The sequence below is a fragment of the Hypanus sabinus genome, chromosome 22, assembly GCF_030144855.1.
Source record: "Hypanus sabinus isolate sHypSab1 chromosome 22, sHypSab1.hap1, whole genome shotgun sequence".
Classification (NCBI taxonomy): domain Eukaryota; kingdom Metazoa; phylum Chordata; class Chondrichthyes; order Myliobatiformes; family Dasyatidae; genus Hypanus; species Hypanus sabinus.
Window position 1 is genome coordinate 41,665,131 of NC_082727.1, and position 26,793 is coordinate 41,691,923.

A 26,793-nucleotide genomic window follows, 5' to 3' on the forward strand; every position below is an offset into this window, starting at 1 on the left:
CCTCATCATATGTCACACTGCCTCCCAGCTTAGTATCATCAGCAAATTTGCTGATGTTATTCTCAATGGCTTCATCTAAATCGTTGACGTAAATTGTAAACAGCTGTGGTCCCAATACTGAGCCCTGTGGCAACCCACTAGTCACTACCTGCCATTCCAAGAAACACCCATTCACCGCTACCCTTTGCTTTCTATCTGCCAACCAGTTTTCTATCCATGTCAATGTCTTCCCCCCGATGCCCTGAGCTTTGATTTTACTCACCAGTCTCCTATGTGGGACCTTATCAAATGCCTTCTGAAAATCGAGGTACACTACATCCACTGGATCTCCCCCATCTAACTTCCTGGTTACATCCTCAAAAAACTCCCAACAGATTAGGCAAGCATGATTTACCCTTGGTAAATCCATGCTGGCTCGGCCCAATCCTATTACTGCTATCTAGATATGCCACTATTTCATCCTTAATAATGGACTCTAGCATCTTCCCCACCACCGATGTCAGGCTGACAGGTCGATAGTTCTGTTTTCTCCCTCCCTCCTTTCTTAAAAAGTGAGATAACATTAGCCATTCTCCAACCCTCAGGAACTGATCCTGAATCTAAGGAACATTGGAAAATGATTACCAATGCATCTGCAATTTCCAGGGCCAACTCCTTTAGTACCCTAGGATGCAGACCATCTGGACCTGGGGATTTGTCAACCCTTCAGTCCCATCAGTCTACTCATCACCGTTTCCTTCCTAATGTCAATCTGTTTCATTTCCTCTGTTACCCTATGTCCTTGGCCCATCCATACATCTGGGAGATTGCTTGTGTCTTCCTTAGTGAAAACAGATCTAAAGTACTCATTAAGTTCTTCTGCCATTTCTCTGTTTCCCATAACAATTTCACCCAATTCATTCTTCAAGGGCCCAACATTGTTCTTAACATCTTCTTTCTCTTCACATACCTAAAAAAGCTTTTGCTATCTTCCTTTATATTCCTGGCTAGCTTGCATTCGTACCTCATTTTTTCTCCCCGTATTGCCTTTTTAGTTAAGTTCTGTTGTTCCTTAAGAACTTCCCAATCATCTGTCCTCCCAATTACCTTAGCTCTGTCATACTTCTTTTTTTTTAATGCTATGCAATCTCTGACTTCCTTTGTCAACCACTGTGGCCCCTTTCCCCCCTTTGAATCCTTCCTTCTCTGGGGGATGAACTGATTTTGCACCTTGTGCATTATTCCCAAGAATACCTGCCATTGCTGTTCCACTGTCTTTTCTGCTAGGCTATCCGTCCAGTCAACTTTGGCCAGCTCCTCCCTCATGGCTCCATAGTTTCCCCTGTTCAACTGCAACACTGACACCTCCGAGCTGCCCTTATCCTTCTCAAATTGCAGATAAAAACTTAACGAAATGACAATAAAAAGTGACTTGATTTGACTGTAACCTGATTGCCATGGCATTCTCCCAGCAGGTCATCCCCCACAAAAGTATCTAAAGTGGTATATTTGCTTTTGAGGGGAAAGGCCACAGGGTTGCTCTGCTCTATCTGCCTATTTCCTTTTCTCCAGACGGTCACCCAGCTACTCGCCTCCTGCAACTTCGGGGTGACTACTCCCTGTAACTTTGATCAATTAGTCTCAATCAAGTGCATCTCAATTTCTTTTTTTAAATCTAACCACATAAATTCAATCATTTACTCTTAAAATATATCCACTCTCTCTGTCACTACAAGGCTTTCTTGATCTGTAAAGTCACACCTCCACTCTGTGATTAAAAATTACTGCTGAAGGAACCCAATGAGCCAAGGCAGCACCTGAAGAAGGAAGTGGACAGTTGACATTTTGGATTGAGATCCTTCATCTGGAAAAGTGTCCACCATTTGTCTCTTCCTTACTTTTGCTGAATTTATATCCAGAAATATTAAATAACCAAAATAGCCTCTATTCTAAAACCAGATCTCTGTGACATTATACGTATCTCACGTGGCTGCTTGTACCTGCGGCTCACCAAGGTACTTACACATGGGTACAATAAAGGCAGCAATATTTTCCTTACTCTGAATTCCTTTCTGGTACTATATCTCTGCAATTCTTTGTGCATCATAGCTTTTATTTTCACCCGCGTTGCTACACCCTAGTGCCTGTTTCAAGTAGACTAACTGCATCATTCACACCCTCATGAGGACGCTAAACTATTTTGAGACTTAGATGCCAATGTCAGGATTTTCCAACCCTCTTTCTATCTATAGTTGGCAGAATCATTTCTAATTCCTCAAATCATAGGGACCAATTGAAACAGTCATTACTATCCCTTTGGCTACTTCTAATCGCAGATCAGGGATTTAGGATAGAATAAAAAATGTGCAACGAAGGTAGGACTTATTCATTCTCCCGTTTCCCACACGCACATTTCCTAGCACTTTGGCACCTTCTGTTGACCAATCAGTCTGCAGTTGCACCCTAAACTTGGAATTTTAAAAAATGTATGTACATTTTTGGCCCACTCTCGAATAATAAAGTTCTCTCTTTTAAAAAAATCTGTGGTTGTCAATTATTTTGAAACTATCAAAATTTTTCAAATGGCAAACTATTGAATCAATATCATAAAAGAACCTGTTGCTTGAAAAGCATATTGTGAAGCTAGAAAGTAAGCAATAATATGTTAAAAATCAGAGAAATTATCCCAAGTGCAAGTGAGTGTTTACTATTCAGACTCTATAAGTAGCTCCTAAGTTACTTATTCATGAATTGTAGGTATCACTTACAAAGTTTGAATTGAGGTAAATATCCTACAACAATGTTGCTTGCTCTGAATTCTAGCACTTTGGCCCAGTAACTATTAATATTTCTGTCAGACAGGTTAATGCCTGAATGGAAACTTGCAGATAAGTAACGTTTCCATGCACCTGTTCTATGGTCATGTAGTTACTTCTCGTTTGGCAGATATTGATGAAAACCTCTTCTGGCATACTTTACCACCAGAAGATTATGGTTGTAGAGGAGGTAAATACCCAAGAGGGTGGATAATGTGCCAGTAGTATAAGTTATCCTAGATCAAGGGTTCCCGATCTGGGATCTACAGACCCCTTGGTTAATGATAAGAGTCCATGGCATTAAAAAAAAGTTGGGAACCCCTGTCGTAGAAGGTGTTCAGCTTTGTAAGTTGCTGTTCAAGCTCTATTTACCCCAGCAGGTGGCATATACTCTGATATATCCTGAGTTATACTTTGCAAAAGGGGTTCTTCCAAGTGATTGGGTAAACACTAGTGCTGTAAGCTGCACTGTAGCCATGGCTGATTCTGGAGCTTTACAGCTAGTATGGCATGATGGGCCAGCCGTAAGCAATGTCGCAGAGTCCTTTCAACTAAATTGTGTGAAGACTTCTTGGTGAGGACCTTTGAAGGAGGCTGAGATGGACCACCCACCTGGCTGCAAACCTTTGCTCAGGCATATTGGATCCTTTCAGTTTTGAAGGTTATGTAATGGAGATGCTGGTCTAACAGTTTCATGACAAGATCAGTTGAGTTTCACACTTTTGATCTTGAGGGGATGGAAAATTCTGGACCATCTTGCAATATCTACACATCCATGGCTTCTGCTCTTATTTATATTATACAAACCAAATATATTGTGGATATTGTGTTTCCCTGTTAGAGTTAATATTTAATTATTTCCCATTAAAATTACATCAATTTCACGGACAAACATTTTCCCTTAAGTGTTTTGAAGGTATACTGTGCAAACAACTATACTATTGCAATAATGTTTACTTCAAAACTTACTTTGATGGTTTGAAGGTGGTAACCTCAAACCATGTGGTCTGCAAACAGAAAGTGAATATTAGTACCAATGGTCTTTCAGAACACAGAACATTGAATATTACAGCACAGTACAGGCCCTTTGACCCATGATGTTGTGGAGACCTTTTAAACTACTCTAAGATCAACCTAACCTTCCTACATAGCCCCCTATTTTTCTATCATACATGTGCCTCTGTAAGAGTTTTTAAATGTCCCTAAATGTACCTGCCTCTGCCACCACCCCTAGCAGGGCATTCCATGCACCACCACTTTCTATAAACACAAACCTTTGACCTCCTCCCTGTACTTTCCTCCAAATTATAATTATGCCTCATTATATTAGCTATTTCCACCTGGGGGGAAAAAAAGTCTCTGGCTATCCACTTAATCAGTGCTTCTTATCATGTTGTACATCTCTATCAAGTTATCTTTCACCCTCCTTCACTACGAAGAAAATTGTCCTAGCTCGCTCAACCTATACGCATAAGACATGCTCTCTAGTCCATGCCCCTCTAGTGAGACAAATTGTAAATTGCCTCAGCACTCTTTCTAACACTTTCACATCCTTCCTATAATGTGGCAACCAGAATGGAACACAATATTCCAAGAGTGATCTAACCAGAGTTTTACAGAGCTGCAACACTAACTCATGGCTCCTGAATTCAATCTCCAGCCTAATGAAGGCCAACACATATTACAACCCTATCCACTTGCACTACGAACTTTGAGGAATCTATGAATGTGAACCCCAAGATCCCTCTGTACCTCTACACTGTTAAGAAACCTGCTGTTATCCCTGTATTTTCACTTCAAATTTTAACTTTGCAAGTGAATGACCTCACAATATTCTGGGTTGAACTCCATCTGCCACTTCTCAGCCCAACTCTGTATCTTGTCAATGTCCTGTTGCAAACTATGACAACCCTCCGCACTACCCACAACTCCACCAACCTTGTCATTTCAACTGCCATTGAGAATACAACAAATGGAATCTATTTCTTATTAGTTCTAAGTTATTTAGAATTTTTGTTTTACAAAGTAGTAGATAAATAGAATAATACTTGGGACCAAGTCGTGGCACAGGCAAAACAGGAGCTTCAGCTGTTGAATGTGAAGGTCGAGGTTTTTCAGGAATCTTGGGCTTATTACCTGAAGGAAAGTATCTCAATCATAAATACAATAACTCTCTGTTAAAGATGTTAAGTCCACCATAATGAAAATGGAGAAAACATATAATGGTTTTAAAACAAACTGATTATATTCAATGCAACATATATTGGATATAATACATTGGCACATTGCCAATCAATGAATATCCTTGGGGAAATTAACAGCTTACAAATAAACACATTTGAGATGTAATTATCCTATTACAGCATGGTCAACTGATGAAATACTATTCAGTTCTACAAATGCTTATTATGACCAATTGAATTCTTTAATATTTTGAGGGGAATATCGATTGTTCAACTTAATCTATCAGTTATTAGATCTGCTTAAGGAACTAGAGGGGGAGGGCTCAAATGCATATTTTTCTGAATTTGAATTAAAAGCAAAAATGAGTAGAAGAATGATAATGATGATAACACACCACACTTGGTCCAAAGTCTACAAGCAGACCATTATGTGATAGATTTGCGGTATCAACATGGATTCATTTTAGCTACAAAAAGTTACTGGGTTATTTAGTTGGACAAGTGAAAGCTGAATACAAATATAAATACATTGATGGGATATTGTGGCGCATGGTGATGTCATCCTCTGGAAGAATAAACAAGGTATACATTCTATAAAAATGCAATGAAGGATGAGATAAGACTTGATGTGAATTCTGTAGTCTGCATCTTGTTGGTTATTTATTATCAGTGGTTATAATCCTAAACCTTACCGAGAAGTATGTTCAACCACGAGGAAATCTGCAGATGCTGGAAATTCAAACAACAACACACACAAAATGCTGGTGGAACACAGCAGGCCAAGCAGCATCTATAAGGAGAAGCACTGTCGAAGTTTCGGGCTGAGACCCTTCGTCAGGACTAACTGAAAGAAGAGATACTAAGAGATTTGAAAGTAGAGGGGGGAGGGGGAAATGTGAAATGAAAGGAGAAGACGGAAGGGGTGGGATGAAGCTTAGAGCTGGAAGGGTGATTGGTGAAAGTGATACAGAGCTGGAGAAGGGAAAGGATCATGGGACGGGAGGCCTCAGGAGAAAGAAAGTGGGGGGGAAGCACCATAGGGAGATGGAGAACAGGCAGAGTGATGGGCAGAGAGAGAGAGAAAAAAAACATCTAAATATCTTAGGGATGGGGTAAGAAGGGGAGGAGGGGCATTAACAGAAATTAGAGAAGTCAATGTTCATACCATTAGGTTGGAGGCTACCCAGCCGGTATATAAGGTGTTGTTCCTCCAACCTGAGTTTGGATTCATTTTGACAGTTGAGGAGGCCATGGATAGACATATCAGAATGGGAATGGGAGATGGAATTAAAATGTGTGGCCACTGGGAGATCCTGCTTTCTCTGGAGGACTGAGCGTAGGTGTTCGGCGAAACGGTCTCCCAGTCTGCGTCGGGTCTCACCAATATATAAAAGGCCACACCGGGAGCACCGGACGCAGTATACCGCACCAGCCGACTCACAGGTGAAGTGTCACCTCACCTGGAAGAACTGTCTGGGGCCCTGAATGGTGGTGAGGGAGGAAGTGTAAGGGCAGGTGTAGCACTTGTTCCATTTACAAGGATAAGTGCCAGGAGAGAGATCAGTGGGAAGAGATGGAGGGGGACAACTGGACAAGGGAATTGCGTAGGGAGCGATCCCTGAGGAAAGCAGAAAGAGGGGAGGGAGGGAAAGATGTGCTGGGTAGTGGGATCCTGTTGGAGGTGGCAGAAGTTACGGAGAATTATACGTTGGACCTGGACGCTGGTGGGGTGGTAGGTGAGGACAAGGGGAACCTTATCTCGAGTGGGGTGGTGGGCGGATGGGGTCAGGGCAGATGTGTGGGAAATGGGAGAGATGCATTTGAGAGCAGGGTTGATGGAAGAAGGGAAGCCCCTTTGTTTAAAAAAGGAAGACACCTCCTTCGTCCTGGAATGTAAAGCCTCATCCTGAGAGCAGATGCAGCGGAGACAGAGGAATTGTGAGAAGGGGATAGCATTTTTGCAAGAGACAGGGTGGGAAGAGGAATAGTCCAGGTAGCTGTGAGAATCTGTAGGCTTATAATAGATAACAGTATATAAGCAGTCTCCAGAGATGGAGACAGAAAGATCAAGAAAGGGGAGGGAGGTGTCGGAAATGGACCAGGTAAATTTGAGGGCAGGGTGAACGTTGGAGGCAAAGTCAATGAAGTCAACAAGCTCAGCATGCGTGCAGGAGGCAGCACCAATGCAGTCGTCGATGTAGTGAAGGAAAAGAGGGGGATGGATACCCGTATAGACTTGGAACATGGACTATTCCACAAAGCCAACAAAAAGGGAGGCATAGCTGGGACCTATAAGGGTGCCCATGGGTACACCCTTGGTTTGGAAGAAGTGTGAGGAGCCAAAGGAGAAGTATGTTTTCTGGGTTGGGTGCTAGTTGGGGGGGGGGGGAATTCTTCTATTTATAAACTAAGGGAGTAAGTCGAGATTAGGAGACACTTACATGGAGTATTTTTGAAATAATGATAATTAAGTAGGAGCAGGGTAGGCCACTCAGTCCCTCAAACCTGCCCTACTATTCAATATAATTATGGGTGATGGGCCCCCAAGTGTCATCTCTTCTTCAATGACCGTTCCTGTAATTCTCAAAATAAAATCAGGAATGCTGAAAGTCCTCAAGCAACACTTAAGAATGGAGATGCCAGACAACATTTCAGGTCGGTTACTCTTTGACTGGTTTCTCTTTTCGCAGATGCTGCTTGACCGGCTGAGTTCCCAATTTCCTCAATACCCTGATCATTCAAAAAGCCATCTTCCTTTTTAAATACTCCCTCCCAATGATTGAACTGCCACAACCCTCGGGGGTGGAGAATCCCAGAGGCTTACCAGTCTGTGAGAAGTTCCTATTCACTTCCAGTTTTCAAGGCCATCTCCTGATGCTGTAACTAAATATTTTCCGTACAGATTCTCCCACTAGTAGAAACATCTCAATATCTACCTACTTTGCTCCCCAAGGATCTAATATGTTTCAGTAAGATCAAAGATTCAAGGTTCAATGTACATTTATTATCAAAATATGTATAGAAAATACAGCTCTGAGATTCGTTCTTCCCAGGCAACCACCCCAAAGAACCTCAAAGAATATAGAGTAAATCATTCCAGATTCTTTAGTTGCTTTTATTAGACCATTCTCATCCCCAAAATTAGGTCACTGAATCTCCTTTGACCTCCAATGCCAGTAAATCCTTTTTCCACAGGGGGTCAACATCTTGTACAATATTCCAGGTGTGCCCCGCACATTTGCAACAATACTTCCATCTCTAAATCCCAGCCCCCTTGTACTTATGACCAATATACCATATGTCTTCTTAACAACTTGCTGCACTTGCCACTTAACCTTATAGCAATAAGAATAACTAGATCCCTCTCTACTATGCTTATCTGTAATTTCTCACCATAAATAGCCTACTTTTAGATTCCTTTTACCAAAGTGCACAATATCACATATTTCACATTAATCTTCATTTGCTAAATTTTCAATCCTTCACCTCAGCTTCTCTCTATGCTGTGGCAAACCGTTAGATTCAAAGAAAAAGGACAAGGCAACGGGGTAGCACTAAGATTTAGCGAGGTTTAGGCAGAATATTTTCTTTGTGTAGAACTACTCTAACACTTGTTTTTTCTAAGAATTACAAATTTAAGGCACATTTTCATATTTAATGAGCAGTTCTTCAAGGGGTTAGATAATGTAAAAATCTTCAATTTTCTCAGATTACCAGCTGCAGGAGAAGGGTGCTTTTAAATAGTTAAATCACTCCTACCTTCAGGGTGTGGATGCTCCCTTGGTTCTGCCATTCTCTGTGTCAGTTTGAAAAAATAAAAATGCAAAATGAAAGAAAGGGAAGGAAAGGCATTGAAACATTGTATGTATGCGTCTGTCTGCCCTTAACTCCGGGTGGAGTCATTGGGGCACCGTCATGACAAGCTTTTTGCATCAATCTTTTTGGTGATTGCTCATCCTACAGCATGTCTTGGGCATCTGAAACCTGGCGGAGCCCGTCCCTCTCCAGGTTTTTTTTAAAACGAGGTCAGGTTGCTAGCTCGACACTCAACCCAGGCATGGATGGAGAGCATGCAAGGGAGCCAGCCGGATTAAAAAGTAGGACATCTTGCTCTGAAGTCCAGCACTGATGCCACTATGCCACCAGCTGGATAGTGAAACGTTAACAATACTCAAATTACAGAAAGGGTGAAATTAAGACATTAATGTTTGCACACTGCTAGCTATTAAATAGGGCTGTGCACCAAATTGTTAAATCAGCCAAGTGCATAGTCCTGTTATTAAAATTGTAGATAGAGTGTTATTGGAATCCACTATACTTTTATACCTTACATTTATTACCTAGCTACAAAACATTCAATATCCTCAGTATGTTCCTGTTTATAAATAGTAATTGTTAATTTTAACACATGACCACTTTGAATTGTCCTGTAATATTACAGAATATTGTTTCATGTGGACATGCCAATCTGTGGAATTAAACAGGATTTTAATCACAATTTTGATCATTCATTACAGCATATTTCATGCATTACAAGTATAAAAAGTTTTTTTCCTACATGAGTTGCTGCAGGAACTCCAGATGACACAGCGTAGAAGCCCAAAACCTGAAGTACCCCTGCAAGCTTTTACGGTTGGTACAGCCCTGCCTCAACTTCGCTGACTTTCAAATCTATGGATGTTATACTCCCCTAAATATCACCCATGTTCAGAAATGTACAAACATGAAGAAAGTGCAAAGCTTGAACTTGAGTTTTAAAATGAAATTGATTAAAACCACTTAATCAGCCCAGTGTAAATATAGAGGAATCTCAGCAAGATTGAACTCTGCCGGTGGTCTTCACTGAGCTTTACTTTTTCAAAGATACTGGTGCCCACTATTAACCAAGTTGAGGACTTGTGCAGTTTGCTACAACTGTGCGCAGGGCCTGGGTTTTCTGGCATTTCAGAACTACAGATACTTACCCATCAATCTCTTTACTGCCCCTTGGATCTATCTTGACTAGCTTTTGCTTAAATATTTCCTCTTTCTTATTAGAAAGTTATGACACTTAGGAACAAGCTCTATAAATGGATCAACCACCAACCAGAAATGTTCCTGAAGCTGAAGTAAAGAGCCACTTCTCTTTACTTACCGGCTTTGGTAGTGGCCTGCTTGTTAGTTTCCTGTAAAACACAAGATGGAAATGGATCAGTGAGTATATCATATTTGATTACAGTAAGGAAACTTCTTTGGACATTCATATGGTCATCCTGTGTGTGAAACAAAGGAGCTGTTCCACTTTTACGTCTGGGATATTGTGATAGAAGACATTAGGAATAAAGGACTGCTTTAATTTGGATGTGCCTTTGAGTTCAACCAAAATTAGCTTGTTTCTTTATATAATATTTCTCTATACGCTACATTAACCTTAATCAGAATATCTAAACTGCAATGCTTTCTCTAAGCATAGTGCTTAAACTTTTCAGATTTTTGAATTAGTTAATAATTCACAGTTGTGCTCAGTTTAAATAGGGGTAAAATGAGGGTAGTCTATAAGCTCAATCTATCAATGTTCTTTGCCTGATTCATTATATTTATCAACAACTATTTGCATTGCATAATGAATTTGCACTTGACTTAACCTCAACATCATTGTCTAAAATTCCTTGTTAATCAAACTTTTACACGATGATTCATTTTACTGGATGTCATTGAATGGAGTGTGGTTCTTATTAAGTTTGCCCTATATTAGCCAATTAAAGTCATAGAAACATACAGCACAGAAACATGCCCTTCAGCCCATCTAATCCATGTTGAACCATTTAAACTGACCTGAACCCGGTTCATAACCTTCCATACACCTGCCATCCATCTACCTTTCCAAACTTCTCTTAAACGTTAGAACTGAGCTTACATGCACTACTTGCACTAGCAGGTCATCCAAAATGCTCACAACTCTTTGAGTGAAGAAGTTCCCCTCATGTTCCCCTTACAGATCTCATCTTTCACCCTTAACCCATGACCTTTGATTGTAGTTCCATCCAACCTCAGAGGAAAAAGCCTGCTTGCATTTACCCTATCTATACCCCTCATATTTTTGTATACCTCCATCAAATCTCCACTCAATCTTCTACATTCTAAGGAAAAAAAGTCCTAACCTTTTCAATCTTTCCTTATAATTCAAGTCCGCCAGTCCTGGCAACATCCTTGTAAATCTTCTCTGTACTCTTTCAACCTTATTTACATCTTTCCTGTAGGTAGGTAACCAAAACTGCAAATAATACTCCAAATTAGGCCTTACTAATGTCTAATACAACTTCAACATGAATGATGAATTGAATGTGCAGATAGTTATTAATGAATATGATATAGTTGTGATCACAGAGACATGGCTCCAGGGTGACCAAGGACGGGAGCTCAAACTCCAGGGATATTCAATATTCAGGAGGGATAGACAGGAAAGAAGAGGAGCTGGGGTAGTGTTGCTGGTTAGAGAGGAGATTAACGCAATAGAAAGGACGGACATTAGCCTGGAGGATGTGGAATCGATATGGGTAGAGCTGCATAACACTAAAGGGCAGAAAACGCTGGTGGGTTTTGTGTACAGGCCACCTAACAGTAGTAGTGAGGTTGGGGATGGCATTAAACAGGAAATTAGAAATGCGTGCAATAAAGGAACAGTAGTTATAATGGGTGACTTCAATCTACATATAGATTGGGTGAACCAAATTGGTAAGGGTGCTGAGGAAGAGGATTTCTTGGAATGTATGCGGGATGGTTTTCTGAACCAACGTGTCGAGGAACCAACTAGAGAGCAGGCCATTCTAGATTGGGTATTGAGCAATGAGGAAGGGTTAGTTAGCAATCTTGTTGTGCGAGGCCCCTTGGGTAAGAGTGACCATAATATGGTTGAATTCTTCATTAAGATGGAGAATGACATAGTTAATTCAGAAACAAAGGTTCTGAACTTAAAGAAGGGTAACTTTGAAGGTATGAGACGTGAATTAGCTAAAATAGACTGTCAAATGATACTTAAAGGGTTGATGGTGGATATGCAATGGCAAGCATTTAAAGATCGCATGGTGGAACTACAACAATTGTTCATCCCAGTTTGGCAAAAGAATAAACCAGGGAAGGTAGCGCACCCGGGGCTGACAAGGGAAATTAGGGATAGTATCAAGTCCAAAGAAGAAACATATAAATTAGCAAAAAAAGTGGCACACCTGAGGACTGGGAGAAATTCAGAGACCAGCAGAGGAGGACATAGGGCTTAATTAGGAAAGGGAAAAAAGATTATGAGAGAAAACTGGCATGGAATATAAAAACTGACTGTAAAAGCTTTTATAGATACGTGAAAAGAAAAAGACTGGTCAAGACAAATATAGGTCCTTTACAGTCAGAAACAAGTGAATTGATCATAGGGAACAAAGTCATGGCAGACCAATTGAATAACTACTTTGGTTCTGTCTTCACTAAGGAGGACATAAATAATCTTCCAGAAATAGTAAGGGACCGAGGGTCTAGTGAGATGGAGGAACTGAGGGAAATACATGTTAGTAGGGAAGTGGTGTTAGGTAAATTGAAGGGATTAAAGGCAGATAAATCCCCAGGGCCAGATGGTCTGCATCCCAGAGTACTTAAGGAAGTAGCCTAAGAAATAGTGGATGCATTAGTGATAACTTTTCAAAACTCCTTAGATTCTGGATTACTTCCCGAGGGTTGGTGGGTGGCTAATGTAATCCCACTTTTTAAAAAAGGAGGGAGAGAGAAACTGGGGAATTATAGACCAGTTAGTCTGACATCGGTGGAGGGGAAAATGCCAGAGTCAGTTATCAAAGATGTGATAACAGCACATTTGGAAAGAGCTGAAATCATCGGACAAAGTCAGCATGGATTTGTGAAAGGAAAATCATGTCTGATGAATCTTATAGAATTTTTTGAAGATGTAACTAGTAGAGTGGATAGGGGAGAGCCGGTGGATGTGGTATATTTAAATTTTCAAAAGGCTTTTGACAAGGTCCCACACAGTGTGCAAGCTTAAAGCACACGGTATTGGGGGTATGGTTTTGATGTGGATAGAGAATTGGTTGGCAGACAGGAAGCAAAGAGTGGGAGTAAACGGGACCTTTTCAGAATGGCAGGCAGTGACTAGTGGGGTACGGCAAGGCTCAGTGCTGGGACCCCAGTTGTTTACAATATATATTAATGATTTAGACGAGGGAATTAAATGCAGCATCTCCAAGTTTGTGGATGACACGAAGCTGGGCAGCGGTGTTAGCTGTGAGGAGGATGCTAAGAGGATGCAGGGTGATTTGGATAGGTTAGGTGAGTGGGCAAATTCATGGCAGATGCAATTTAATGTGGATAAATGTGAGGTTATCCACTTTGGTTGCAAGAACAGGAAAACAGATTATTATCTGAACGGTGGCCGATTAGGAAAAGGGGAGATGCAACGAGACCTGGGTGTCATTGTACACCAGTCATTGAAGGTGGGCATGCAGGTACAGCAGGCGGTGAAAAAGGCAAATGGTTTGTTGGCATTCATAGCAAAAGGATTTGAGTACAGGAGCAGGGAGGTTCTACAGCAGTTGTACAAGGCCTTGGTGAGACCGCACCTAGAATATTGTGTGCAGTTTTGGTCCCATAATCTGAGGAAAGACATTCCTGCCACAGAGGGAGTACAGAGAAGGTTCACCAAATTGATTCCTGGGATGGCAGGACTTCCATATGAAGAAAGGCTGGATCGACTAGGCTTATACTCACTGGAATTTAGAAGATTGAGGGGGGATCTTATTGAAACGTATAAAATTCTAAAGGGATTGGACAGGCTAGATGCAGGAAGATTGTTTCTGATGTTGGGGAATTCCAGAACGAGGGGTCACAGTTTAAGGATAAAGGGGAAGCCTTTTAGGACCGAGATGAGGAGAAACTTCTTCACACAGAGAGCGGTGAATCTGTGGAATTCTCTGCCACAGGAAACAGTTGAGGCCGGTTCATTGGCTATATTTAAGAGGAAGTTAAATATGGCCCTTGAGGCTAAAGGGATCGGGGGTATGGAGAGAAAGCAGCTACAGGGTTCTGAGTTGGATGATCAGCCATGATCGTACTGAATGGCGGTGCAGGCTCAAAGGGCCGAATGGCTTACTCCTGCACCTATTTTCTATGTTTCTATGTAACATACCATCCCATCTCCTGTACTCAAGAAGACGAACAACAATGGACCCAGCACGGATCCCTGCAGCACTCCACTAATCACTGGCCTCGAGTCAGAGAGGCAGCCAGCTACTACCACTGTCTGACTTCTCCCACAAAGCCAATGTCTATTCCAACTTACAACCTCATGTTGAAAGTCAAGTGACTGAATCTTCTTGACCAGCCTCCTCAAGCGGGGAGGAGGGCCAACACCTTGTATTCCGTTTGGGTAGCTTCCAACCTGATGGCATGAACATCGATTTCTCAAACTTCCAGTAATGTCCCCCAACACCCCCTTCTCCATTACCCATCCCCTTTCCCCCTCTCTCACCTCTTCTCACCAATCAACTTCCCAGCTCTTTACTTCATTCCTCCCTCTCCAGGTTTCACCTATCACCCAGTGGTTTTCTCCCCCCTCCCCCCACCTTTTAAATTCACTCCTCAGCTTTCTTTCTCCAGTCCTGCCAAAGGGTTTCAGCCCGAAACGTCAATGGTACTTTTTTTCCCCATAGATGCTGCCTGGCCTGCCGAGTTCCTCCACCAGTTTGTGTATGTTGCAAATTTTCTCTTGTTTAAGAATGCTAAGGACTAGAGGCAATGTACCATCCGGAAATCTCATTCTTGCCCACCCACAGAACCTCCTTTCTATTACCATAAGCAATGAATCCCCTACCACCACAGCTTGCCTCTTCTCCGCCCCTTCCCTTCTGAGCCACAGAGTCAGACACAATACCAGAGATCTGACTGCTGTGACTTTCCTATTCTAGGTCATTCCCCCTCCTCTCACAGCAGCATGCAAAGTAGTATACCTGTTGTTGAGGGGGTTGGGCACAGGGGAACCTTGCACTTGCTGTTTAACTCCTTTCCCTTGCTTGAATGTCATCTAGTTTTCTGTGTCCTGTGCCTTGGGTATAACTCCCTCTGTGTCCTACCTATCTCCCCCTCAGCCAGCGGAATGATCCACAGTTCATCCAGTTCCAGCTCCAACTCCTGCAGCTGGATGCACATTTATCCATGTGTGTTGGCACAGCCAACCCAACCACCCCTGTTGCCGTTCCTTCACCTGCTTTAAATTCTGGGCAATTTCCATTCTTTTGGACTAGTCCCCATTTCAACTATATTGAGCTGAAGTTGTTCAGATTCCAATAATCATCTGCTCAATTAAATTATTACTAATCTTTTGGCAGTTTTGAGTTGATAAATTGTTATGACTTTCAGAGGAAATGCATTTTGAAATCCCTCAAATTAAATTCTCCTGTTAACCTTCCCATTGTTAGTGAAAATAGCTTCAGTTCTTACAAATTTATTTGTAATTGTGCAATCTCAAGTTTTCATGAATCTGCATTCCCATTGGCTTTGTTTTTCTTTCTACAGTGGAATTTTGGGAACTGGTTCTTTGCCTTCAAATACTCTCGCTTCAAAAGAATGCTGCTGGTGCTGTTTAGGAGACCGTGTGATTGGAAACAGCTTAACTTAATGAGTCTAGCCACGTCCAGTAGAAGCCCAGTCTATCAAAGTATGCTGATCGGTTATAAGTGTTAGCTTCTCAGAGCCTTTTTCCAGCAAGATTAGTTAACCTCAATGGGTCAAAGCCCTACTGAATTTTAAAAAAAATTTCTTTTATTTTGCACTACTTATGTGTGTACTTATTTAATATATATAATATTAATATTAAATATATTAAGTATACACACTTACAGTAATTCAGTTTTTTCAATTATTATTATAGTGTACTGCTGGAGTGAAGTCAACAAATCTCATGATGCATGCCAGTGATATTAAACCTGATTCTGATTCTGAAGTTCAAGTTTAATTGTTATTCATCCAAACATGTATACCCATGAATACAAGCAAACAAAACAGCGTTACTTGGGGGTAAGGTGCAAAGCACAGTACCAACAGTCGTGCACAACACAGGGCACAGCCAGCACATATAAGACAGCAAACACATGTAAGATATCAGTAAAATACAGTCACACAAAAAAATGTAGCCCAGGAACCTAAGTTCATGAATGCTGCAGCAGTATGCAGTCAAACTCAACATGGGATGTCTTCTGCCAAGTGAACACTGGGGGCAGCACTGACTCCAGCTGGTAGAAGTTTGGCTCTACATTGTGACAGCACTTTGAACAATTCATGTATATCATTCTGTCAAACATGGATGAAGTGATCAGCACTATCAATGTGCACCCTCAACACAATGGATGGAGCCGGTCGTGAGCTTCCCTGAGCCAATTTTAGATGGCTATCATTTTTACCCTGAATGTCTTCTAAGGCACCAACTGCTGCTCCAATTGTCCTCATATATCCACAGGACCATAAGACCATTAGGCATAGGAGCAGAATTAGGCCATTCAGCCCATCAAGTCTGCTCCGCCATTCCATCATGGTTGATCCCATCAAAAATGCTACTTCATCAACAGCTTATTCCTAGAGAAATACAACCTACCAAGTATTTTCCATATGCCCTATTGATCTCTCTCCCACCTTTCTACAAATTAAAGCTACTTTGTTTTCTCTCTTTACCAGTACTGAAGGCTTTTTGATCTGAAATGTTAATTGTATTCTCCTTCTATCAATATTGCCTGACTGCTAACTCTTTTTCTCCTTCAGTTTCAAGATTTTAACATTTTCAAATTTCAATAGTTTGAGCAATTTTAAAATATATTGCCTAATTTTACAAACGTTTCTTTATTTGTTTGTAGTTCCATCTACTTCCTTGGGGTTTGAAATTTGGCCCAACTTAAGCATTTTAATAGTTTTGATGTAAAAGGGATAATAGAACAAAAATGCTGGAAAGACTAGGCAGATCAGACAGCATCTATGGCAAAAGAAGCTACTAGCCTTTCACGTCAGTTTCCTTCAAAGCACTTCCTGCTTTAATCCTATAATTGCACCTTTTACATGGTGGAAGTGCCAGGTCTCTAGGGTAGATACTATCGAGGCTGAAGTACAAAATGTTATAGGGAAATGGTGTTTCGCTCAATGGCCATACATCAGAATTAGATCCTGTTGTAACTGTAGTGCCTTTGTTCCTGGTTCAGATTTTCATCATCCACACCACATGCTTTTGTATAACAGTGCAAGAACTATTTGATCTGGGGATTTAAAATGATCTTCAAATGCTGTTAACTTACAGTTCCCTTTGTGGTGGTATTGGCATTTCTGGTATGCTAGCTGTCCTGGAATCCTCTGTGCCACCAGATGAATCACCTAGATGGTTAAAGTAGGAAAAATACAATTAAGAGATCTAAGAGGTACTTATTATTAAAGTCCAAATAATTAAATAGTGTCCTTTTCAGGACAATTTTTTTAAGGCCAGAATGGGATCAGTAAAATCTGAATCCCAAATGTGTATGTTATGATTCGTGGGTTATGTTATTTACTTTACCAGAGTCACTAATCACTTTCATGCATTAAAATTCAAACACACAAAAATTAGCGAAAATAGTGAAAATAAAACTGCCAATATTTACAAAACATTAACTAAAACATTAAAACATATACAGCTTTTCTGAAACACTGCTGTCAACTTGCTTTGCCACCAACCATCATGTTATCAATATGCCAGACACATTCTTCACAACACAGATAAATAGTTAATCCTATACAATGTAGCTGTAAATGTTCCCTCTACTCTAATTATTCTTAATGATAGACTTTTAACCTCAGCCTGATTGCATGAGGACAAAAAGCCACAGAGTTATTTAAAAAAAAACAAAAATGCTTCTAGCTAGCCCCACAGTGAACCATCTGCTCTAGGCTGGCGAAAAGAGGCAAATGACTGATTGCAGCAAAGTCAAAATGGCTGTTCTCTGCACTAAGCAGCAGTATGAGAGAAAAAAAACTCATCCTGAAATCCTGGAAGCAGAATTGGGATATGGAAATTTAATTGAAAGCTAATCAGTGTCGTAGTTATCTGTCTGAGGAAGTCTAACGTAAAGCTGATGAGCCTGGCTGTGTTTAACAGCACCAGAACACCTTAGTGTCAGCATGCCTGCTACTTGCAACACAATAAGTCTGATAAGTTGCTCTCTGGTTGGTTTAGTAATTTACACTGATTGCATCTGATTGGAGATCTTCTCTAAACTTTCCTGGATTAACTACATTCTTAAAGTTCTGACTAGATTAATATTTTATGTATATTTTAGTTTAAATAATAAATTTAATATAAATGTATTAACACTACAACCACTCTTCATAATTTTTTTTAGTCCTGACTACTTTTATTATGTTTACTGAGTAAAAAAACCCTTTGAAGGAGGGTTCATAAATGAGTTTAAACAAGAATTGTTCACCTAGGTGACTGGAGATGTTGCCCAAACTTGTTATTTTTGTAAAACACTTCAGTATGCCCTTTTGCCGGAATGCCTCCTTCTCTCTCTCCCCACCTGTTTTTAAAATGAGCTGAAACTGGTCGGCAGCAGAAAAGAGCCCATTACTTCTCTTTACATTAAATATTCAATAACAGAATACACAGTCTCATTTACATACTTTATAAACATCTTTGCACTAAAACATCAGAATATCCTAAGTTGCCCTCTCTATCTTGTTTAGTATAAAAATACATAAACTACAGCATTAGCTAAACTCTTCCTGTAATTATATTTACCCTTCTATTTGTTTATCCAGGACATCCACTTTCACTAATTTTTACACTTGATTGCCAAGCATCCCATGAGAAAGCAAGGTATGAGCAACTATTCTAATGACTTTACAGATTCCCTCATCTATTTCATTCATAAGGGAAGTTGTGTTAGTACCTTGGAAAACTGAGAAGAAGTAATTACATGTCGGCCAGTTTCACTCACACAAGTTGGACAAAATAGCAAGTTTCCAAAATACAATTTTTCCAATATGACCTCAAAACTGTTTACTCATAACTTCCACATTCATTGTAACCAGTGTTTGCTTTTTTCAGTTCTTGATTCATTTTTATTTTAAATTGGTTTCTTACCCTGAGTTGGGTGCATCATATTCCACTTGCAGTTGTCATAAAGATTCTACCTACTGGATATCATCATGAAATATGATAGAGTGGGCCTCACTTCAAGCAACTTGTGCATGAAAAAAGTGCTTCCTGGCATATATGATTTATAAACTCTTCTTGAACTTCCAGCTGGCTATAGGTATTGATTTTAACCAATATTCCGATGACAAACTCTGCCACCTTCATCAGGGATGATGGCTGGGCATGTCTAGTCTGGTGGTATTTATATCCCCATAGTCCATTCCTTCTGATTGGTTAGTTCTCATCCAGTCAGATTTCCACTGTCACACCTTGTTCACAATCGAACTCCAGTTCTTACTTAGAGTGAGACCTTCATCTTTGTTAAAATTCTTCTCCTCTAGTTTTATTTCAATGGCTTCTTTCACCAGGTGACCCAAAAGCCATTGGCAAGGCACAGTAGTTTTGTGCCGTCGAAGTCAATTCTATGACCAGTGTGAATGAAATATTCTGCTACTGCCAATTTCTCCTGGAAACCCAAATGGATACACTTCCTGTGCACCTTGATGCAAGTTTCCACCGTGCATCCTGTCTGGCCAATATACGCTGCTTCGCATTTACAGGGAATTCTGTAAACACCAGTCATCCTGAGTCGCAGGTCATATCTGACCCACCTAAGCTGTGATTTGAGCTTCCTTACGATTTGTGGATGATATAAATCCAGTATTTCTTCCAGAAACCATGGAAATAAAGGTGCTCCCCCCCCCACAAAGGTAGAGCATTCCTATAAAACCTTTCTTAAGCCGAAATGGTGTAAAGCGAAGAACCATTAACTTATATGCGAAAAATTTTCATAAAAGCGAAAATCCTCCTTGTAATACGAAAACAGGTTACTAATGTAGGTCTTTTGTAAAGTGAAGTGGCGTAAAGCGAATATTTGTAAAGCGGGGGACACCTGTATGGGGAAGAAAGGTGATAGCAACAGGTTCCTCCTCGTTGTTAAGTTTCCTGGTTTTTCCATTGGCCATTTTAAGGTCCCGATTGCTTTACTCCAACAGTTCCATGGCCATCTGAACAGCATACATCCAAACATACAATTTACCACAGAGATGGAGAAGAATGGCTGCCTCCCAATCTTGGATTTTCGATAGGACAGAAACCGGACAGTAGCCTCAGACATGTCGTCTATCAGAAACCCAATCACACAAATTATACCTCAATAATAACAGCCATCATCACACTTCCCAAGGTAGAGCAGTTTTTTCTACTTTGACTAACTGTGCAAACACTGTTTCAGACCTGAAGAGTCTCCATGAGGAAATAAGACAATTATGCATGACGTTCCTACAGAATGGCTACAAGGCGAAGGAAATCAATTGGGCCCTTAAAAGGGGCAATGGGGAAAAAAACAGTGGTAGCTTGCATCGAGGAGCACAGAAGGTATATTCATTTGGGTTTCTCGGAGAAATTGGCGGTAGCAGAACATTACATTCGCAATGGCTGTAGGATTGACTTTGACGGCACGTAACTATTTTGCCGCGCTAAAGCCTTTTGCAACTGCCTGGTGAAAGAAGACATCAAAATAAAACTAGAGGAAAGTCTCGCTCTAAGTAAGAACTGGAATTCAATTGTAAACAAGGTGGGAGAGCAGAAACCTGATTGGATGAGGACTAACCAATCAGGAGGGAGAGATGATGGGGGTATAAATACCACTTGACTAGATATGCCCAGGCATCATCCCTGATGAAGATGGCAGAGCTTGTCATCAAAGCATCAGTTAAAATTGATACTTGTACTTGGCTGGAAGCCCGAGAAGAGTTAACTAGTACATAGAAATAAGGCTTGGCATTGTCTTCCTCACATGCATTTCAGAAATACAAAGACAGGATATATTTAAAGTAAATTATTACCAAAATAAAATGACTACTAACTTGGTTCAGGGTCACAAACTTCATATTCTTCTTCATTATCACCCTGCAAAAATATTAGACAGCCACTTTCATTTGAATTTTTCTCTATATGTTTCAATGTAAGTCAAATAGTATGATGATAATGAATATTGCTTACTGTTTTAGCATGTAAAGATCATATAAAAATGAATATTCTCCATGCAGTCATGTACTTTCTGAATCAATATTTCCACTTAATAAAAATGGTGTAGGTCATCTCGGTAGGCAGATTGATCGATACAGTCTACAGTCTCCAGAAGGCACCCCTCCAAAAGGACCACAACCTCGTCATGGTTTGGAGGCTTGTGTACCTCAATGACCCAGAGAGCTGTGTTGGATGGAGTCAAAACTTTATGGCTTGGCTCTTGGTAGGGTCACTCATGCCAAACAGATCAAAGGATACAGAACAGACTATGACTGGTCTACCAGGTTCGGATCAGGGCTAGAAATTCTGACTGGTAAAATAAAATTGTTACGGAAACAGCAACAAAGAATCCTTCTACATCTGAGTGCGACGGTACTCCTGAGTCTCCAGCTGGGACTTGCATGACTGACAGTAGTGAAAACTGAGAGGAAGCTTCTGACACGATGAAGGAAGCCAGATGAAGGATCTTCATAGCAGCCCTAAACACCAGCAGCATAGCAGGTGTAAGTAAGAAGGCACAGGGTGTTTTGATAACCTGCACCTAAAGTTGATTGGGAGATAGGAAGCCGAAGGTAGTGGATAGAATGATGTACCAGAAAGATTGGCACTGGAGCCTTTGATGTTTGTAATAGTATTATCTATGACTTGTCTTGGAACATTAGTGGCTTGATTCGTAAGTACGTGGACAATACTAACATTGTTGGGAGTTATAGGTTGTGAGGAAGGTTGTCTAAGGGACACATCGAAACATAGATCAGCTAGAAGGTTGGGTAGAACAGTGGCAGATGGACTTCAATCCAGATAAGTGTGGTGCAGTTAGTCATTTTCTAGTAGGACATATAAAGTAAATGGGAGGGACCTTAATGGTGTTGCTATACAGAGGGACGTTGGGATGTAAATCTATTTCTCACTGAAAGTGGCACCACAGGTGAATAGGGTAGTGATGCCTGGTATCTGGCATGCTTGTCCTCATAGGCGGGGGCATTGAGTTTTATAACCATATATAACCATATAACAATCACAGCACAGAAACAGGCCATCTCAGCCCTCCTAGTCCATGCCGAACTCTTAATCTCACCTAGTCCCACCTACCCGCACTCAGCCCATAATCCTCCACTCCTTTCCTGTCCACATACCTATCCAATTTTACCTTAAATGACACAACTAAACTGGCCTCTACTACTTCTACAGGAAGCTCATTCCACACAGCTATCACTCTCTGAGTAAAGAAATACCCCCTCGTGTTTCCCTTAAACTTCTGCCCTCTAACTCTCAAATCATGTTCTCTCGTTTGAATCTCCCCTACTCTCAATGGAAACAGCCTGTTCACGTCAACTCTATCTATCCCTCTCAAAATTTTAAATACCTCGATCAAATCCCCCCTCAACCTTCTACGCTCCAATGAATAGAGACCTAACTTGTTCAACCTTTCTCTGTAACTTAAGTGCTGAAACCCAGGTAACATCCTAGTAAATCGTCTCTGCACTCTCTCTAACTTATTGATATCTTTCCCATAATTCGGTGACCAGAACTATACACAATAAACTGTAAACAGTTTTAAGAGCTGAGATGTCATATTGTAACTGTGCAACATGATTTGACCACATTTTTGACTACAGTGTTTCCTGTACTACAGGAAGGAAGTGTAACAATACAGAGAGTGCCGAAGAAATCCATCAGGATATTACATAGAATAGATTGGTTTCAAGGCCGGGTTTATTCTCACTACACGTAGGAAGATGTAGACTGACAGGAAACTTTACAGCTGTTTATAAAATTCTTTGGAGCACAGTCAGTTTTTTATTTGCGGGAGGAGGAGTCTGGAACTAGAAGTCACAGGTTTAAGGTGACAGGGGAGAAGTTTAAAGGAGATCTGAGGAACAGGTCTTTCACACCGAAGGTGCTGGTTATCTGGAATGAGCTGCCAGAGGGCGCTAGAGGCAAAAGGGTTTAGTGCAGGCAAGTGGTATCAGTGTATATAGGCATTAAGGTTGGCATGGATAAGTGAGCCAAAGGAGGCTTTTTCTATGTTACACTATTCTATGATTTCATAATTCTAATCAAGTCTTTGCACAGATCTGCATCCAAGATCAAGATTGAGATTTTTTTTTGCTCTGTGTGATTACACTACTGTGGGACGACATTGTTTCATCTTCTACTCTAGTATGGGCGTTTACTCACTTGAATTATTCTGCTTATAAAGGGAATAAAAAAAAGTAATCCTTTGTTAAACTTACAGGTTTCAAAATGGGTGGTTTTCTGTTCAGCGGTGATTCTTTCCTGGAAAAGAACAAGAATGTTGAAGAAAACGTAGAACTGCAATGTTAAAGGTCTGACAACCTGCAATCAATGCTAAAAGTGACAAATAGACTGGGATTGATGCACATGGCATTACTGTTTGATACAGGTCACCCACTAAGAATTGCCTGCAGCTGAAAAAAAGATTAAGTCGTTATCAGGGGTAATATAGTTATCTGCTTTCCCTCAAATTTTTATGAATTTTGTGATTTTACAGTACTAATCCTGAAGCTGGGAATGGAATATTATGATATCCAGTATCATTGTCACACACTTGCAGATTAAACAATCCCTTTTACAGAGACCGCAATTCCAACATCAAAATATCATTCCTTTTGGACAAACAGGGAATTGCCTATTATCAATTCCTGTGAAAATAAAAGTTACTGTTGCTGAATATAACGTTCCTTTATCCACTGATTTAATATGGCTTAATGTTAGGGCATCAGGATTTTTCCCCAAATGATACTAGGGAGGTTAAATTAAACACAGCTTTATATTTTTCAGTCATGCCTTAATTACGTGCATTGAAAGCTCTTTGCTAAATACAAGGTTTAGTGTCCATGCAGGAAGAGCAAGAACAAAATTAGTCAATGTTATTAAATGTATACTATAATCCTTTTACAGCAGCTGGCATATACAGCCTAGTCCATCACAGGGAAAGTCCTGCCCACCATTAAAAACGTCTACAAGAAGCACTGCCAAAAGAGAGCAGCGACCATCATCAAGGACCCCACTCGTTCAGCCCATGCTTCTTTCTCACGGCTGCCATTTGGGTAGGACATACAGGAGCCTTGAATTCCACACCACCTGGTTCAGGAACAATTATTACCCTTCAACCATTAGGTTCCTGAACCTGTGTGGATATTCACTCAACTTTACTCTGAACTGATTCCACAACCTATGGATTCACTTTCAGGAACTTTACTACTTATGTTCTTAGTATTTATTTATCTATCTACCTATCTATTTATTTATAATTACTTATTGTATTTGCAGTTTATCTTCTTTTGCATAATGTGTTTTTGTCAGTTTGTGTGTAGTTTTCATTGATTCTACTGTACAATTTTGTTCTACTGGGAATCCTGCAAGAAAATGCGTATCAAGGTAGTATATGAGATCATATACACTCAGTGGCCACTTTATTAGGTACAGGAGTGAAACCCAGTGTGGTCTTCGGCTGCTGTAGCCCATTCAGTTCAACAGTTGACATGTTGTTCTTCTGCACATCATTTTGTAATGCATAGTTATCTAGGTTATTGTCACTTTCCTGTCAGTTTGGACCTGTCTGGCCATTCTCCTGTGACCTCTCTCATTAGCAAGGCATTTCTGCCCACAGAACTGCAGCTCACTGGATGATTTCTGTTTCTCATGCCATTTTCTATAAACACTGGACACTGTTGTGTATGAAATTCACAGGAGATCAGGAATTTCCAAGATACTCAAACCATCCCATCTGGCACCAACATTCATTCCATGCTCAAAATCACTTAGATCACATTCATTACACACTTTGATAATAAATTTACTTTGAACTCTTATGGCTGATTTATTTCATTAAAAAGCATAGTACTCCATTCAATACTTTCAAATAATTTAATGAACATTTGGAGGCCAAATGATGATGTTAATTTTCAAGTAAACTATTTCAACATGAAATTCTGGAGTACTAGTTCCATGGCTGTGAAAAGCAAAAGAAGACATTCTGAGGGATTTGAACATCTGTAACTCAACTGACCAACCCATTATGCATCATCTGTAGTGGAATGCATTTGCAACTAGTTGTGAACATCCAAAATTTCAGTTCTCTCCTTTTCTATTCCACTACCAACCAGTTAGCACGTAACTGAAACCCTTTCTGCTACTTCCACCCTTCCTTTATCTCTCTGGCAATTTGTAAAGTTCAATCTCAGGCCATTTAATTTATTTCTTTAGTATTTCCTGTGCTAATTTCCTGCCCACGTGTTGACTTATGATTCATTTGTTCCTAATGTAACACACTACAGTGAGCTGATGCATTGCTGGTTCCCACATAAGCCATCTGGAAACTTAAGCAAGCAAAGTGTTAACAAAAATGGGTACCTGGCTACTTCTGATGTGGTTGCCAACTTGGGGAAAGAGCGAGGAAGTAATCCTGGGCTTCCTGTTCCTGTAGATCCGGGTTTAGGAAGTTGTGGTTTTGGTCTTGAAGTAGAAATAAGGAATTGAATTAGAATCTTAAAGCAAATCATGAGTGAAGAGAATCTTGTAATGCTTTGATGAAGCGTGCAATGTAAACTGGACGTACTCTTGGGAGCAGTTTTGTTAAGGTCAGCACTGCTTAGGAAATGGGGTACTTAAGACTGATGGGATCTCCAGGGATCTTTGGCTTTCTCAAGAGAGACGATAGGTACATGGCAAAATGTTCTCCAGAAAAGAGGGCTGATTTCCAACATTCCTGCTTCATTTTTCTGCAGTTTGAATGTGCGCTGAGGAATGCTGAGGAAAATTGCAAGAAACGCACCTGTCCATCATTACAACCCCAACACCTCCCCCCATTATTGATCAGAGAATTGGTGAGAGGCATGCAAAAGCTATCTGCAGTCTCTTTGCCATTTCTCTGCAATGGCTGAAGAACAGCCTTTGGAAAGGGCCAACATCTCCATCGTTGCTTTTGCTGTGTGTTTCTCCTCACTCCTCCAAGAAGTTTTTAGGTGGGGTGCATGTTTGTTAAAAAAAATGAATATCATTACCATTTTCCCTATGTAATCTAATGGAGCATCAAACACCATCCTCTTCCCTGCAATGCACAGTAGATTCTGTTTAATTAGGCCAATTGGTTATACAGTGTAGCCACTTATTTGGGACAACTCTTAAAGAACAAAAACAAATCCTGAAAATAGCCAGGATTCCCTTTGTTTATTTGGGACTCTGTGCCACTTAACTGGAACAGGAGATTGTGGCCAAACCGTTTCTAACTGGTGTCAGTTGTGTGCACATCGAGTTGCCATTTGACACCACACCATGCTTAAAGCAAACAGTTTTTAAATAGTGTTACTTGCATATTTGTGTTTAGAAAACAGTGATTTCTGTCACTGATACTTGGAGATTACTAAGCAGGAAGACAATACAGAATTGTTTTGCTCACTGCAGTTTCAAGCTTTCGAGCCTGAAACAGCCGGGAGTGAAAATGAAACTATTTCACTACTTCAGCAAGTTAGGAACTATTAAGAGTTTGAAGGTAATGACAATCACCTTGAACGTTACAATGAAAATTTGGAGGATGCAATCGTCTAAAGCATTGTTTGAAGGCAGTCCAGTG

General features: G+C 40.5%; 1 protein-coding gene across 6 annotated transcripts in view; it reads right to left on the minus strand.

The window, feature by feature from the left end:
• The window catches only part of blnk (B cell linker), a 208,435-nt gene that overhangs the window by 15,353 nt on the left and 166,289 nt on the right, over positions 1-26,793 (minus strand). For all 6 annotated transcript variants that reach the window (XM_059947616.1, XM_059947617.1, XM_059947620.1 and 3 more), the window contains 8 exons: positions 25,575-25,676; positions 23,432-23,474; positions 21,032-21,074; positions 17,290-17,365; positions 10,113-10,143; positions 8,738-8,774; positions 4,844-4,931; positions 3,765-3,802 (listed from right to left, as the gene is read on the minus strand). In XM_059947616.1, coding sequence (XP_059803599.1) covers positions 3,765-3,802; positions 4,844-4,931; positions 8,738-8,774; positions 10,113-10,143; positions 17,290-17,365; positions 21,032-21,074; positions 23,432-23,474; positions 25,575-25,676 — 458 coding nt within the window. The remainder of the gene's footprint in view (positions 1-3,764; positions 3,803-4,843; positions 4,932-8,737; positions 8,775-10,112; positions 10,144-17,289; positions 17,366-21,031; positions 21,075-23,431; positions 23,475-25,574; positions 25,677-26,793) is intronic.